At 36.3% G+C, this 18576-nt stretch overlaps 1 protein-coding gene across 1 annotated transcript in view; it reads right to left on the bottom strand.

Moving 5' to 3' along the window:
- Positions 1-8941: 8941 nt before the first annotated feature.
- LOC108664362 (transcription factor collier) overlaps positions 8942-18576 on the bottom strand; it is a 50677-nt gene continuing 41042 nt past the window's right edge. The window contains exons 6-13 of the mRNA XM_047883141.1: positions 16754-16880; positions 16319-16393; positions 15385-15551; positions 14189-14315; positions 13850-13953; positions 12376-12574; positions 9773-10603; positions 8942-9113 (exon numbers count right to left, since the gene is read on the bottom strand). Of these exons, the coding sequence (XP_047739097.1) occupies positions 9085-9113; positions 9773-10603; positions 12376-12574; positions 13850-13953; positions 14189-14315; positions 15385-15551; positions 16319-16393; positions 16754-16880 (1659 nt within the window). The 3' untranslated portion in view covers positions 8942-9084. The remainder of the gene's footprint in view (positions 9114-9772; positions 10604-12375; positions 12575-13849; positions 13954-14188; positions 14316-15384; positions 15552-16318; positions 16394-16753; positions 16881-18576) is intronic.

Genomic DNA, 18576 nt, shown 5'->3' with positions numbered 1-18576 from the left:
TTTTGACTGAGGCTCTAATAGTTGTGGTGTGTCAACTACATGCTCCATAATTACCATTTTTCAGATAAATGTTTCGAGAAGTTGGGCCGTTCGATGCATAAGGATATTTGGAAACAAATGAATGTTGTGAATATCTGGTTTTAATAAAAAAATAACAAGGTCCCCGAAGGATTACTAGAATTTGAAACAAGAACCAACACCAGGGGCCACAGCTATAAACTAAAAAACTACGCTGCAACTTCTCCACGCGACAAAAGTTCTTCTCGCTTCGAATCACCGACATGTGGAACAGCCTCCCCGATGACATCGTTGGCGCTCCAAGTATGAACGCGTTCAAGAACAGACTAAATAAAGCTATGGAAAAATATATGTTCAGATTTGAAATGCCTAACACCATATCGAACCCGGTGGAAGTCTAGTAGCTACTTCAAACTATCGTCAGTCATGAAAAAATACGGTCAAATGACACGATTTTAGATCTACGAACAAGGCACGAAAAGGAAAAGAATCGGCGACAGGCCACATCAGGCCTATACACTGCAGCGCCGAGATGTTGTTGTAATTGCCCATCCTGGTAGTGGCGACTAGGGAGGGGGGGTGATAGGTCAGTTTTTCAGGGGCACTCGGTACCACTGGTAGTTCTACGACCATCGCTGGCAGCGCCGAGATCAATATGTTATGTTATGTTAATACCATTGCTCTCGTTGATGAAAAAACCACTGATTTTGGCGATATATGTTGTTTCTTATTTGTTGTATTAATATAGTTTGTTTACAGAACAATAATTCATTGATATATATCCATTCAGAGTGAACATCAAAGATTTTTCCAGAATTACCGTACGTCATGCTAAAGTGAAATTTAGGTTGATCATTTTGAATTCATCATTGCCGTCATAATATCGTGAGACGCAACGAGTTTTGGTATCGTGACATGGTTGCGAATACTTAATTAAGCAACCGAGCATCCGGTTTATTGTTATTGAAACCGAAATAAGAGTCATTGTTAGCGAGTTTACAGTGTATATATATACTCTTGGACGACAGTGTATGTATTTTGATTATGCTGTATGTCCCCACGTATGCTGTAGTAAGTTTGACTGAAAGATCAATAATTATGTTAGACAGTGGTAAAATTTTTGTCAATTAATGCACTTTTCTTCCGAGCATAACTTTATGTTTTTGAATGAAGGTCTGTGTTCTAATTTTTAGCGCATTTTCTCACTTATGGAAAAAATGCCCTATTGTGCTCTTCATGTCTGACCGTCTGTCTGTCAGTCCGTGACTTCATGCACGTTTTCGTCGACGAGAAAATGCGCTCTCTGTCACTCACTGCATTGAGTACTGAGTTATATATTTTCTTACTTTAAACGATGTAAGAGCCGGCACGATAACTGATATTTGAACGCGGCTAAATCTTCTGTCAAGAGATTTAGCCGAGCAAACTGCTAGCTAAACCTGTCGAGGGGCTATTCGAGTCCTTCAAACGGAACTAATTAATTGTACTTACTAAAATAACTCTTATGTTTATGGATTAATTTAGATGTTTTGATGAAAATACACGACGATTTTGGTGCCGTAAAATTTCCTTAATCCTAAAAATAGGAATTAAACGTTCATACTTTCTTGTACAAGTCTCCTGTGCTCCTTAAGCTTTGAAAAAAAAAAAAATCTGCTAGGCATGTCAGTGATGAAAATGTTCTCGTATCTGGTGGTTGACTTATGGGCACATGCCATATAAATATTGGATAATGGAAATCTTTACTCCAGCTGAATTGGAACGCAGTTTTTAACTGACAAGATTGGAAATAAGAGAATAATACCTAGAAGAATAATTTATACGAGTCTCAAGTGACTGCGAGATGTTTACAATAGACTCATAGCATCTATTCGAAATATTCTTCTGTTAAGAGATGTGAATGGACTATAATTGAGTATAATAATTCAGCTTCTATTACGTGTGAGTAAAATCTTCCTAATTTTAGTACCGACTCATTTCTCTAAAGCCGTGACTTTTTGCCAATCCATAGCAATTCCAAGTCACCTAATTTATGTTTTTTGTCATTTATGTCAACATAAACATAGAAATGCAAGAGGTTTTATATAAATTATATTGCAGACATAAATGAGATCGAAATGTACCTCTATTGTAGGCATAACGATATTTGAAAAATACGGGGAATTATGAGCCAAAATTTGAATTTAACTCCATTTTAATGGTTTTAATTTCGCTTATCGGCTTAACGACAATTTAAGCCTTGTTAAAGAGTTCCTTTACCCTGTTGTCAACTTGTAACTCTCTTCGATGCTATTCGTACCTAAAGGCCTGGCAACGATAGTTATCAGCTGTAGGTGAAGAACTTGCACTTGTGTAGCGACCAACTATATTGGTAACATAACAGCACATTTGAGCTGTAGCAAATAATCTCCAGCCTTTACGTGCGAGGAATGCTAATTTTTTTATCTATACTTTCTAAAGAAATGGAGGTAAATATTCATTTTTCAGTCATGGTTAAAAATTAGTGCGATGAAATAAAGTACTCTTCGCTATACGTCAATCGAGGACGAATATCGTAGAGCAACAAAGCTCATTTTCTCCTTGCAAGGTAAACCCTATACCCTGCACAGAGTGACTTAGGGCACTGGACTTGCATGTTAGGAGAATATACGCCTCAGAGAAGACATAATTGAGATCTACAAATACATGCATGGACACTATGATGGGTGGCCCAGTGGTTGAAGTTCAGAGTACCAAGATTAGCGCAGAGAGGCGCGGGTTCGATCCCAGCTCTGTGCGCCAGTTTCTGGTCAGAATCGGCGAGCAGGCCGGGCAGTTAAGAACAGCAGAATTGTAGCAGTGAGTTGTGTGTTCGAGACCACATCAAGCTGTGAACGTTCTTCAATGTTAAGAATCGGCGACAGGCCTACGGCTTAATAAACGCTGAAACCGCTATTATTATTATTATTATTACAATTATTCTTATTATTATTTTATGATGTGGCTATAGGCCATGTTTCATGCACCAAGCATGGATATACGAGGAAACTATGAAATTACAGAGAAACCAGAACCGCCTCGAAGTTGCAACAAATTTTTTCTCGGATGGCTTAGTCAACGCATGGAACTGTTTACGGAACCCAGTAGTAACGGTACCAACAGTAAACGAATTCAATCGTTGTGTTGACTTTCTTTGGAAGGACATGCCGTCAGTCTTTTCGACTTCATGCCAAAATGAGGATTAAAAAGTATCAAACGCTGCCAGAGAACAGGAGCGACGAATCGTTAACAAATCAACTCATTTTTACGTAACAATTTCTAACTTCTCTCACTATATAGCTCTCAGTATAAGTGATACTTAACCTTCTGTCTTCCATCTGACTTCGCTGGAAGAAACGACTGTCTTCTATCTGACTTCGCTGGAAGGCACGACTGTCTTCCATCTGACTTCGCTAGAAGGCACGACTGTCTTCCATCTGACTTCGCTAGAAGGCACGACTGTCTTCCATCTGACTTCGCTGGAAGGCACGGCTGTCTTCCATCTGACTTCGTTGGAAGGCAAGACAAATGCGTCTGTTAAAATAATTGTCGCCCAATTGCATTATTGAAAATTATCTGGAAAGATAAAGAACATTTTGTTTTACTTATCGGAGAAATTAATCGATAAATTTCATTATTTTATATTTTCAATAATATTTTTAAGACAGCATCTCGGTCCACTTCACTCTGACAAGATTCTATGCATTTTTTTGTCATGTTCTTCATATTTGGTTTGTCATGTTCTCATATTTCCAAATGACGAGAAATTTTGTCGCCCAACCAAAGTCTAGTGACTCAAGGGGAGATCGCGGGAGAAGGGACGGAGGTTCAGACAGGAAAAAATAGCTGAGACGAGGGACAAGGAAAAGAAAGTTTGAAATGGGAAGGGTAGAGGGGAAACGGTCTCGGGGGCTACGAAACCCCCTAGAGAGGCCTATGGCAGAGAGGGAAAAGGGTGAGGAGGGGTAGGCCTAAACCGAAGTGTCGTGAAGCATCCTCAAGGGGGCGAGAACTCCCTTGGCGCAGCTCTCGCTCCCCTCGGATCAATAGATGTCCTCAGAGACCATACACACTCATGGAAATGCATGGGTCACATTGTTCATAAACAGTGACACACTTGCTGTGTGTGGCACTGATACGTTTTTTTTCAGGGCTGAACTGAGTCAAGACTACAAACAATTGAGCCTATATATAATTCTATCGTATCTTTGACAAAATAATACAAATTTCTGAGTGACCACAGGGCCTTCTTACCGCAGCCTAACTTTATGTCGCGGCCTCTTGCGCGCCGACATTTTCCGCTCACTCGCGCATCATGTTCCGCGACCTGCGAGTTACTTTAATGGCTGGGATCATATAAGATGTTGTTACAGTGCCACTAATTTTATAAGATGGTTGATGGATGTTGTTACAGTGCCACTAATCTTATAAGATGGTGGATGGATATTGTTACAGTGCCACTAATTTTATAAAATGGTTGATGGATGTTGTTACAGTGCCACTAATCTTATAAGATGGTTGATGGATGTTGTTACAGTGCCACTAATTTTATAAGATGGTTGAAGGATGTTGTTACAGTGCCACTAATTTTATAAGATGGTTGATGGATGTTGTTACAGTACCACTAATTTTATAAGATGGTTGATGGATGCTGTTTTAGTGTCAATAATTTAATAAAGACAGTTAATATACGTATCAGTGGCAGGGATTTAAAAGATGGCTTTACCAAACAATTTAAATAACCACATTCCATGACGCTCTTTTAAAGATATAAAAAATATAACGGCCACTAATTTTAAAAAATTTTTATTTACCGCCTTCATTTTGTTGGTGTCAATAACGAGGCATTGAATAATTTTGCGACAATTTCGTTGTAATTTGTTTTGGTTTCAGCATTTCAAAGGAAATAAATTCAATGTCTAAAGAATTATTTTCTGGGTACGTGCAGATGTATTGGCAAATGTAATTTTTTACAGTTTTTTGTGCTGTCGAAATCTATTCACAATACGCCCTTATTCGTATTTAGATATCTCCATGCAACTGCACGTCTTATCTCCATGCAGCTGCACGTCTTATCTCCATGCAGCTGCACGTCTTTGCTTATCTCCATGCACTCATTTCGCTGCACGTTGTCAACAAAGACATTCCTTTGCTTCTACATTTTCGCTTTTTATGAAAATTTTATCTAATTTCGTGGTTTTATAAAATGATGACATCGAAAATTTCTATTTCATTCACGATATTAGGGGTTCTTGTTATTTATCGTTATCATTATTAATATTATTATATCTAATAGTATGGTATAGAACAGCAATAGTTTTTACGAGTATGGTATCAGAAATACCATAGGATTTATCCATTTGTTGTTGTAATAAAAGTTATTAATAGTCCTTATTGAATATTTTATTGTCTCGCAAAAAACGTAACCTTACATGGGTTACTTTTTCACCACGTTGTTAAATAACATTTTTCATAGAGCGTTTTATTAAAGTAATGTTGAATAATTTAGGCGTTTTGGCGGATTTCGTTTAAAATTTTTGGTGAACTTTCGACTTGAGCAAACTACTGATATAAGTTACTTTAATGTAAACTTGCTTACAAATAAAATAAACCTTTTATGTGCTGACATACTAGATCAATTTTACGATTGGTTGCTACGCGATGGTTGAAGAAAACACGTTCATAATGATTGATGGTAGAGAAAAGTTTATTATACACCAAGGGAATGCAGTATATGGACTTGACATACATAATCCCTATAATACTATTTTGTTCAGATAAGGACGAGTTATGAAGTTTAAATAGCGATAGTATAACAAGCGCTGTACACGAGCGTTCAATATGTAACGGTTTTGAACGCCCGTAATGAATGAACAAGTATGTGCAGAATAGTAAGAATATTTTATAATTATGGTAACCTTATAGGGTTAGACACACGTTATGAAGTTATTGTTTATTTTCGTGCTTTGGGATTACCAGGTTATAGTTGGTAATGATGGTCAAATAAAGCAGATTTTCACTCATTAAAAATAAGCCAAAATTTCCAATAATTTAGAATAATTTTAGGTTTTAGTATGATTGTAAAACGTAAAAAAAATATTTATTGTTGATTTGACCATTAGGTCGGACAATTTCTATGCATTAGTGCGTACATAGCGTATCTTGTTTTCAATATTCTTCAATTTGACCAGAAATTTAATATTCTTTATATATATTTTAGCGTTGTAAATCAAAACATTTACTGAGGGAGTCTCAATGATGACTATGGAATAATAAATCAAATAATAATGGGATCTTCCATCTATCATTCATCATGCACCGTATTTATCATGATTCTTCATGGCTGCGGCAAAATGAAGTGAAAATTAGGTAAAAATAGCAGCACGGAAACGATTAATATTTAATATTTTTACGTTGTGGGTAAGATAAACTGAGGGACTTCATTTAGACTTTTATGCAAGAGTAATGCAAGATTTTATCTTATTGTGCATTTGACAGGCGCTACGCGTTGGTTGAAAGTGAAAAAAGTTACAAGGCGCTGAAATTTTCGCTGAAGATCGTAATTTTGAAATGAGTTTGTGATTTCAAATGAGGTTGTAATATAAATAGTGGTCGAAATTGTCAAATATTGTTGGAATTACAGAAATGAGGCTCTGACTTTCGAAAAAGGTTTTAAATTAAAAGAACACGTTTGAATTACTGAAAAAACTTTTTGTTTACAAATGAGGTAGTAATTTACAATGATGCAATTTTTAAATGGTTCGAATGATGCCCAGTCAATAGTGGTAATTTCCTCATATAAGCGAGCGTAGTTCCCGTGCTAATTTACATGCCAGCAACAATCATGATCAAACATTAGTGTATACAAATGTCAAATGCGTGCGTATGTTGATATGAGAATATGAATAAAATAGTTTATCTACATATAATACAATCATTGATCTGCTCATGCATTGTCCACAGCTCAGAGCATAACGCTAACACCCAAGTTACATAAGAAATCTCGGATGTCTTTCAAGCCATTGTAGGAAAACATGAACGGAAACGTACATCGCCGGATTATTTTGTAATTGATAATCTTACAAGTTTATCCGACGAACAATATAACCTCTACATTTACAATAACCTTTTTAAGGTTATACGTTTTGGAAAGTGTTAATAATCTGAGATTATTGTCCATTGTCACTGACCAGCGGGTTCTCGTAACAAGAAACTCCAATGAAATAAATAGTGAAATGTTATAGTATAGAAACAATATACCTACGCATCTTATTGTACTGAACACAACTTTTTAAAACAGCCCTGTTTGTAACTGACCTTTATTACTCCAGAATGAACAAAATTTGAATGAACAAAATTTTTAATGAACAAAATTTTCCCAAATTTTGTCAAATTTTGCCAAAAATTTCTGGAGGACGACGTGTCGAGCAAAAAGAATAAGTTTGTTTGAGAAAACTCTGTTTCTCGTTCATGTCAATGATACTGACCCTGCATGATATCTTGACATTGCTAAAATATTTGAATATCAGCCCTGAAATTGAAAACGTCCGCGTCATTTACAAATCGTGTATTGAAATTCTGAAACCTTAAATTCTTGACGTTGCTTATTACGGGAGCCGTGAGATTGCCTTTATCAGATTTTCTCATTTTATACTACAGCAACGTAACAAATGCGAAGTAAACATTAAACAACAGATTTTTATCACATGTATAACGGCAGACAGCTAACATAGGTCTGTTGAAAAACGCAGCCGTTCAATTAGGTTCAAACTCGCATTTGAAAAAGAACACCGAATACAGTGTATTCGGTGTTGGTGGTCAACCATTTCTATGGTGGTCAACCATTATATGTTGGTCAACCATTTCTAACCATCAATGATGCCATACGTAAAATTTGGCTTAATCTATGTTCAACTAAAAATTAATTGAACAAACCTACACATTAATCGATTTAAAGTAACCTAAAGAGTTTGTGAAGCGGTAACTCAAGAAATTACCGAAGATTACCGCGCCGAACAGATATGAACATGGTGCTTCTGAATAAAAAAACTCATTAAACATAACTTTCATGTGTGCATTATTACAGTGAATCGTCATGTCAAGAACAATAATCGAAAGTTATGGCTTATTAACAGGTGTTAATACACAATAGCAAATAACAGGCCTTAACAGGCATTGTGTGTTATTAATAAGTCTTAATGCATTCGGTTTGCGGTACAAAATCAATCACACACGAGATTTGAATTTTACTGAGCACGACAAATGCTAAAATGAAATCAACACTTAATCTCAATAACTAAAAATCACGTAACTATTCTCATCCTTCAGAAACATAACAATTTACTTGCAGGGAATTTAAGTTGAAGTGAGTTGAAGTTGAAGTGTTTGAGTTGAAGTGACTTGAGGCATGTAGTTCCTACTTACTGTTATGTTTGGGTTGATTTTTCTTAATGCTATGTTTGGGGTTGTTGATTGTTGAAATTGCGTCGATTTTCTAAGCAGATCCCAGATATGAGCTCGCATTTAACATGACGTGTTTTCAATTCATCATTTAGGACAATAGCTAATCATTAGTTCAATATTCTTGTATCCCGCTTCTAAGGGGTGAGATGATAGTAATGATACTCCAACAGGAATTAGTGATGATGTTTAGATGATATTCCTGCCGGTATTAGTGATGATAATGCAATGATATTCCTGCCGGTATTAGTGAACCCAAGGGGAAAATACTGGGAAAATAATGATATTCCTGCCGGTATTAGTGATGATAATGCAATGATAGTCGTCCCGGCATTAGTGATGATAATGCAATGATATTCCTGCCGGTATTAGTGATGATAATGCAATGATAGTCGTCCCGGCATTAGTGATGATAATGCAATGATATTCCTGCCGGTATTAGTGATGATAATGCAATGATAGTCGTCCCGGCATTAGTGATGATAATGCAATGATATTCCTGCCGGTATTAGTGATGATAATGCAATGATATTGGTGCAGTGTGCGTAATGATGTGTGATGATACTGCGTTGCCGTCTGATATAAATATTAAAAGCCCGGGAAGCTGCTCATCATCCCTGCAAAAAAAATAATTAATTGAATGGACATTGATTGAAAAATACTTAAAATTATTGCGATATGTGCATGCAAACCTCATTTTATTTGAATTATTTTAAGAAAGTGTGGATAATTCACTTGAGAAATGTATAAATTTGGCTCCTTTATATTACAAATTTCTACTTAATCGAATTGATTCTGGCATATATTATATCACATTTATGCGGTATATATATAATATTGCATTTTTCTGGTATATATTATATTATATTGCATATTTCTGGTATACATTATCTTATATTATACATTATATTATATTATATTACATATTTCTACTTGAAAAACTTGAAAGTAAAGCTATCCTGTGGAGCTTGAAAGTATAGTACCACAGTGAAACTTTAATGTAGAGTCCCTCAAAGTAAACTAAAGGTAGAGCAACACAGTAGAACTGGGAAATAGAGCAACACAGTAGAACTGGGAAATAGAGCAACACAGTAGAACTGGGAAATAGAGCAACATAGTAGAACTGGGAAATAGAGCAACATAGTAGAACTGGGAAATAGACAAACACAGGAGATTTATAAAAAAACTCAGAGGCAGTACAACACAAGTCAACTGAAAGTAGTAAATCAGAACCCTAATTACCTTAACAGAACTGTACGTCTAGAACTAGACTCACTAGATTGTGCCGCGTAGAATTCTTGTGACGTCATGGCCGCCATGTTGGCCGCTCCGCCGTAACTACTCCCGTAATTCGGCAGTCCGGAGCTGCCGTATCCGCCGTTTAGGGATCCGTAATAAGTAGCCCCGTAGTTGAGGGAGTTGGGATACAAAGTGTGGGGATGTAGGGAGTTGGAGGAACTGGTGCGGGTAGTCCCAATGGATGGGGAAGATGAGGAAGAGGAAGGGTGGTGAGTGAAAGCTGAACTTTGGTTCTGGTAGAACGGCGCGTTTAAACATAACGATGATGATGGTGCGTTTAGTGATAATGTTGATGATGACGATATGGGGGGAGTGAGGGAAGAGTACTGTTGATTCTGATGCTGAAATTGGTGTTGATAGTTTGATTGTGATGCTAGTGATGACACGAGACAGCTACTCAACAGTGATGTTGGAGGAGACGTGGCGGCTAATGGTGACGATTGTGATGTTACAGGCAATTGTGATGATGTGTTGAACAGTGATGCAGATGTTGCTGATGGTGATGAATATGTTGAGAGAGGGTCATCTGTTGACATTGTTGAATCTTCATGGGATCTGTTCGTTAACTGTTGTTGGTTGCTGCTCTTCAGCGGGTCAGGTTCCTGTTTGAGGTTCGTAGTTCTACAAAAATTCCTGCTGTTAGAGTTGCGTTTCTCTTCAAGATTCTTGATATCTCCGTAGTTGTTATTATTGCTACTGCTGCTGCTATTGTTGTTGTTGTTGACATGATCATCAACAGCTGCCTCGCTGCTGCTGTTGCTGCTGCTGTTACTGCTGCTGCTGCTGCCGTTGTTGTGGCTCCGTTCGTCTAGAAGAAAAAACCTGAGATATAGAAAAGTTTGGTCTCAGAGGGGAAGAGGAAACTATACTCAGAAAAATGAGTTTGACTGTGTTCGAATAGCGATGCACTTTTTGCCTTTGAGTGTGAACCATACCGACATAATTTGGCCCGCAAAAAATTGTGTGTGTGTCACACGAGCAAAAAGTGTGTCGCTACTCGGACAGTATGACCCATTCATTTTTTGAGTGTATGTTGTCCTGGGCCTATACTTTCAAAAAAAGTTAAGAGATCGTAAGTTCATCAGCCAATCATCGACGGCCTTTCAAGCCAAATCCACCAATCATAGACAAGAAATTAGTGCGTAAGGATTTACGTTAACTTAGCGAATTTTGAAGGTATGACCCCAGGACACTACAGACATTGGATGAGAACTGCTGTAAAGGTGAGTTCTAGGCCAGAAATAAGATAAAGAAAGTGGGACTCAATGTGGACAATGACCCACGCAATTTTTCACTCAGTTGAGCTTTATTTGAAACGAAATTTTTTTGAGAGCGGTAAAAATTTATGAAATTATAAGAAAATTTCAGCGTAGGACGTCAATAAAATTTAAATAATTTGATAGGAACATAATTCTTAACTGCTAACGATTATCCTGCAATTGATGAGAAGAAAACATCGAAGACTAAAACCAAAATGTCTTCAATCACACAGCGGCAAATAATAGTTTTATATTAATTCCTTTGTTTTATCTAATTACTTAATTAAAGCCACCCATGTAAATCATTATCATTTCATTTAAATACTCAAAATTTAATTTAATCTGCACCTAGTATGATAATTGAATTATTGTTCTCCAGAATCCTATCCAATACATCACCTGAAGCTGCGGAGTGACGTTCTCTACATATGTTAAAAAATGTAAACAATCTTAGAAATTTAATAACATTTATAAAATAAAATGTATCACACTGGCAAATTTTTACCAGCATGATGATTTTTCACTAAAACTGAAAATTATGTGAATATTTCACCTTCTAATTATGAACGAAGTAGTATCATCCTATTTTGGTCTATGAAATCCTTCGTTTCGTTAAAGAATAAAAGCTATTTGCCATTTGTCGAGCGCGTGGAGGTGGAGAAAATAATGATTATCAAATTAAAGCAAGATTTAAATAAATAATTTTGTTTATATAATCTTGTAAATAATTAAATACATAAAATAAACAAATGCGTTAACAGCTCACCTTCTCCCATTTCGAGGAGATAAAAAGTTATATCGTATTAACAATATCTTGTAAACAATTGAATAGTTTTAAAATTTAATATTATTATTGTGGCAGGCTGGCCCAGTGGTTACAGTTCAGAGTATCAAGATTGGAAAAGTGAGGTGCGGGTTCGATCCCAGCTACCTGCGACAGTTTCTGGTCAAATTGGCAAGAAGACCGGGCTGTAAAGCACAGCAAAATTGAAGCAACGAGTTGCGTGTTCGAGACCTGCAACAAGCTGTGAATGTTCTGCGATGTTAAGATTCTGCGACAAGCAAAGGCCTTATAAACGCTGAAACCGCTATGTAAATAATGTTGTAAATAATTAAATAAGCCAAAAATTCGGATAGTTCACTATCTTCTCACTGTCCTCTACGCTGACGAGCTGGCCGGTGTAAATAAATGTTCTGAAAATAAAGTCTTGACTAAAAAAATTTAGATTGTTCGCCTTCTTCCCGGATGAGACTGTGTCTACATAATACAAAGAAATAAGACGGTGTTTAATAAACAATGCAAAATAATTGAATAATTCACCTTCCCCCCACTGAGCGGCGGCGGCGGCGTTAGCAGCGCTGTCCTGTACACTAACAAGCTGTCCGGTGTAGCTGTTGAAGCCCGTCATGGCGGCGGCGGCGGCGGTCTGGTTCATAGTGGCGGGCGACCGCGGGGCGGGCAACGACAGTTGGTTGTTACGGGGCATCGTGTAGAGGGCCTCGGCCAGGTCTGCTGCCCGCTACATTGTTAGAAAAACAATAAAATTTAATTCACACTGGATTTTATACTGTAAAGATAACAAAAGGTATATTTTAATTATTAGAAACATTGATTTTTGTCTACGGCCTCTACAGAGGTATTGTGAACGAGGCTTCGACCGAATCTGCAGCTCGCTAAATTGTCATGAAAATGAATGAACATGAAGAAAGGAATATAACGCTTCAAGAAACACTATTTCTTCAGCAAGAAATATAACACTTCAAATGACTAAAAATTATATTTTAAATTTATTTTAATCGTCAGATACATTGATTGTGGGATACACAGATATTCATACGAGACTGCACAAAGTTTTGTCATTAACTACGTTGTCAACAATAAGGATGCGCATCAATAATAATTTATGTATTAAAGTATACACTTTGATACTCGCCAAATATTACATTCTATAGACTCCTACGGATACTTCATAGGCTATTTATATTATACAGGAGCATTTTGTACTTCAATGTTATTGTTCAACAATCGTGGTTGTATATAAGGATTTGACGATTCAGGTTCACAATTTGGTATCAATGATGGTATCCTTGAGGTGGCTGAAGCCTGAGAGAAAGTATCTTCAAGTACTAAAATCATTGTAAATATATGGACCATAGGATGTAATTACTAATTAGATATAAAAATTAGTTTCTGTTAACTAGGCAAAAGCAAGATTTATGTTTTTATTTTATTAATTTATTGTGTTGCTAAGACTTGTAACAATTCACTAATAAAAATTAATGGGCCACATTGTACAACCAGTTGCATCTTTTCTGACCGTAATATTGCTGCACTTTTGTAGGACAAAACTGGATCAGGATGACCCACACATCGGCAAAACTACATCACTCTGTATCATCAAATTAATTCATCACTCTGTATCATCAAATTAATTCATCACTCTGTATCGTCAAATTAATTCATCACTCTGTATCGTCAAATCAATTCATCAGTCTGTATCATCAAATTAATTCATCACTCTGTATCGTCAAATTAATTCATCACTCTGTATCGTCAAATCAATTCATCACTCTGTATCGTCAAATTAATTCATCACTCTGTATCATCAAATCAATTCATCGCTCTGTATCGTCAAATTAATTGACTTGCGAGTATATAGGATTTAACTAGGCTTTATAATCTCGCCTAATATAAATTTAATATCAAGTTGCTACGAAAACATCCGGGCTTAATTTTTTTTAATGCTGAGAATAAATAAATAATGAATAAATCAATTAATAAATAAGCTCCTTACCTTGAGTATAATTTCTTTAGGTAACTTCTCTGGGTCGCCGGGGTGACGCGGGATGAGTTTGTGCAGCCGGTGGAAGCCGTACTCTATTGTGGGGTCCGAGAGAGCTGAGGGTAAATGAGGGATTAAGTCAGGGTTAATAAGAAAATATGAGGGGTGTGAGTGAAAGTTGCAAAAAATAATAGTGAAATTACAGCAGCTATCGTTGTTTAACGAGACATTAACATAAACATTATTGTTTATGATTAATTTCATAAAATATTTTTTAATATATTGCTAAAATAAAGTTTTTGAAAATTTGAAAGGATTAGAGACACTATTTCTGCTTGTAAATGTACTCACAAATGTAAACAAATCTCCCCGGAGATCCTTTACAGAATTGTTTACTCTTGTACGACAGGGTAATTTCTACGACGCCTGGCACGGGTCTAGGGGGCGTCTGGACCCGCATGGCATGGGGTGTGATCATCTGGGGACAAAACGAGACCATGTTAGGGTAATACTTGCAAGCAGGGATAAAACGGGGCCATGTTAGGGTAATACTTGCAAGCAGGGATAAAACGGGGCCATGTTAGGGTAATACTTGCAAGCAGGGATAAAACGGGACCATTCCAGGGTAATATTCATAAACCTGGTGCAATGCTCTTTTATATTTGATTTTTGAACCTCTTTTCTTCAGCGTAAGTGAAGAATAATCAAAGTTAGAATCTATATAATTAGTAAAAAACAGCTCCATCAGATTTTTGGATATAAAAAAACTGAAGGGGGAAGACGAGATTCCACAGTTCACACTAAGTTCGATGAACCAACACAATTCATACAAAAGTCAACGGAGTCTTCTCGTGAAATTTAACTATCATATTTGGGTACCGAAGATATTCCAATATTAAAATATCTGGTTTCTCCTGCTGCATTACAAAATAAATAATAATCAAGAATATTATTGTAATATCATTGATATTTTGCCAGGAAAATTGTTTGAATATAATAAAAATTTTGAAATGGCTGTATACACGACAGATGGAATGTATAATGTGTATAATTCTTATATAATATATTAAATAATATTATAATTATTAGCATATTTGCCCATATCATAATATAGGTAAAATATAAAATATATTAAATGTAATGGAAAAAAATGACGGCCTGAATTTGTTGCTTATTTTAAGTAGATCAATACGAGATAATTCCAGATGCATGCTTTTCTTCAATAATAGCACTGATTGGAGTTAAAGGATTAAAGTTCAAATATCAATAGTACGAAATAAATTTCAATTCATTTTCTATAAATTTCAATTAAATTTATTATACTTATAAGTATATCGAATTAAGTATTTGAAATAATTAAAAATAAATGTTGAATAAAATTGGCTTAATTTTAAATGACCTGGATTAAACTGAATGTAGTCCGAGTTAAATTTTTCATTATAAATCAAGGTAACTTAATTAAGATTATTAATAATAATCACCTCGCTTTCATTAAACATTAAGGTAACTTAATTAAGAACTTAATGAAGATTATTAATAATAATCACCTCGCTCCAGACGAGCGTGCTGCCAAACACGACCTGTAGACCATCAAAGAAGTTGTCCCCCACGATGATGACCGTCGCGCCCCCCGACGTCCATCCTTCTGATGGACAGATGGCCTTCACGCAGGGGGTGGCGGGCAGGGGGGGGTACAGACCTGAGGGGTACACACCTGGGGGGTTACGGGGGAAATGTTATGTACAGGTACATTAGTACAAATTAGGGGTAAATAGTTACGTAAGAAGTTAGGTTTGGCGTAAACGATGAAAATTTTAATAATAATAAAATAATAATCATATAAAAACAGTCGTCTTGATACGAAGCGTAACAACGGAAATGTACACATGATTATGTTACATGTGAATATATAGACAGTCATGTTATAAATATTGCTGGTGCGGAAGTAGGATATTGATGGTGCGGAAGTAGGATATTGATGGTGCGGAAGTAGGATATTGATGGTGCGGAAGTAAGATATTGATGGTGCGGAAGTAAGATATTGATGATGCGGAAGTAGGATATTGCTGGTGTACAAGTAGCATGTCGCTGACATGGGATGAAAAGTGAAGTTTTAGCACAAAAATTATTCCGCGCTCTTCTAAAAAGTATCTAAAAACAAAAATCAATCTAGTTCATGGTGATTTACAATAGTGATTTACAATACAATAAGATATATACTATTAAAAATATTTACAATGTATATATTTATTTGTTTACGTTCTTTATTAATATATAATCATAATGGAGTGCATCAATTATTTGTGAAAATGAGGAGTTCTTTTATAAATTATACCATCAAAAAGTGATATTTTAATTGCAATAACGTAGAACTCCTGTTCATTATCGTTCAATTTACATAATATATTTTGCGATAGACATAAAACTGATGATCACTTAATAACTTAGAACCATCGTTTAAAGACATGGTCAAAGGCCCACCTGTGTTATCGTCGGTATCGGTATTCGTAAAATATGGAAAGTGGTTTTGAGAACCCAGCGCTGCTCTTGGTTTGCCTGACAATAAAAAAAATAAAAACCAATCTTTCAGACTATGCTTTGCTTCAATCTTATTCTTTTCTATTAGCAGCTTATGATCATTTATTTCAGGTTCAGTTGATAAATGGACGCTGAAAATGCCTACGATCCGCGACAAACTTGCGATCAACGTAGAACTTACGATCAGCGTAGAAATTACGATCACTGTAGAACTTACGATCATCGTAGAACTAACGATCATCGTAGAACTAATGATCATCGTAGAACTTACGATCATCGTAGAACTAATGATCATTGTAGAACTTACTATCAGCGTGGCACTTACGATAAGTTCTAGCCAAACCGACACAACAGATAAGAATACCAAATTGGACTCACCGAACATGGTGTCTGTTGCGTCTATTCTTTTGGCTCGTCGTCCATGTTTACTGTTGTTGTGAACGAACATGTTGTCGGAGACTGCCAGTAGCGGTCCACTCACGTCCACTTGTGTAGATATCACGACCTGGCGAGAGATACACTCATGTTTAACATGTGTCATTGTCCATATCACGACCTATATCACGACCTGGCGAGAGATACACTCATGTTTAACATGTATCATTGTCTATATCACGACCTGGCGAGAGATACACTCATGTTTAACATGTGTCATTGTCCATATTACGACCTGGCGAGAGATAAGTAATGTTATGACATGCACCTGTGCCGATATTGCAACCTGGGGAAGATGCAGAAATATTTCAAAGTAATTTTTCAAAGGAGGTAATGAATTAGTCTAAAATAACTTGCATCTATACTTTTTCAATCAGTTAAAAATAAACTTGCATCGTGAGAGTGAAAATAAGGAAATAACATTGCCGTCTGGGATGACTTAACATCCATTTTCATGCACCAAGCTTCGCCATGTCACCGAAGCAAATACATGAAAATAACAATGTGCCGTAAGTAATTATCTTTGAAATTATCAACATAGTTATTATTGGTATTTTTATTATGTTCGTTATTACCTGAGTATGCTTTGAAATACTTATCAAATTTTTAAATTCGATTATGCAATGATGAATAACATTATCAATTAATTAATATAGATGTTGATAAGCAAGTAAGTATTCTTAAAAAATGATTCAACATTGACGCTGCTGAAATCAACAGGGTTTCCTCGTAGCCCTCTAGGCCAATTCTTATATTAGTCACTATTATTTCAATATTTGCACTAATAAACGGAAACTTCAGCCAGATGAGCTTTCAATTGATAATTTATATTCATTTTATGAAGTTTTTATTAATTTGTTGGCATGAACACCAATTAATCTTCACAAACCAAAAGATCACAAAATTCAAAGTTGACTTGTGCCTGCAATCTTATTCCTGACGCAACGCCGGCCACCGTCCCTCTATCTCGCTGCCCTCACACGTGTAAGAACTTCCCCTCTTTTTCCAATTGAATCCGCGAATCCGAGGACTAGCAGAAGGGCTGTTATCCTCGACAGCAGCCATTTAGAGGGCATAATTCCCCTCTGTGTAAGGGTATAATTCCCCTCGGTGTGAGCCCTGGTAAACCCACGCAAGATCTTCCCTGATCTGCGGATGAGTCTTGTGCTGATCCGCAACACAATGCGGACTCCAGCACCCCAGGCCGTCCGGGATCTTTGAAGCTATGCTAACAGATTGCCTTCTGGGATGACTTTGCAGATCTTGTTATTAATTTTTTTCGCGGATCTTGGTAGATTTTTTACGGGGTAGGGGTGGGGGGATGATATTGAATTGACACGGAAAACAATGAAAAAAACGGCAAAAAAATTCATACATATTTTTCGCCTATTTCGTCTGTCATACTTTCTATGGATATACGATGGATATTTGGTAGACTAATTTTTAAAGGACCCTGGGACAAGACGAAATTTGCTTTATTTCACAGACTTAATGGGCGTCTGTTTCAGAGCAAGGAAAAGTAATGGTGGAGCAGAGGTGTAGCTTCATAGTATTTAATAAAGAAAAGCTTGACATAATCCTAGAATGAATATCAAGGCGCAGGTTAATTAAGATATATTTAAGTATCATGTATAGATCGAAGTGTTAAGCCTTGTGATGTGCGTTGCTATAATAACGCTGATACAGACGTAATAAATGTATGTATATATTTATATTTGACCATTCAGATTGAGATTATTATTTAGATTAATTTAAGCACTATGCAG

Source organism: Hyalella azteca, unplaced genomic scaffold, assembly GCF_000764305.2.
Source record: "Hyalella azteca isolate HAZT.00-mixed unplaced genomic scaffold, Hazt_2.0.2 contig12079, whole genome shotgun sequence".
NCBI classification, from domain to species: Eukaryota; Metazoa; Arthropoda; class Malacostraca; order Amphipoda; family Hyalellidae; genus Hyalella; species Hyalella azteca.
Note: the sequence above shows the minus strand (reverse complement) of the source record. Positions and strands in the feature narration are given on the sequence as shown.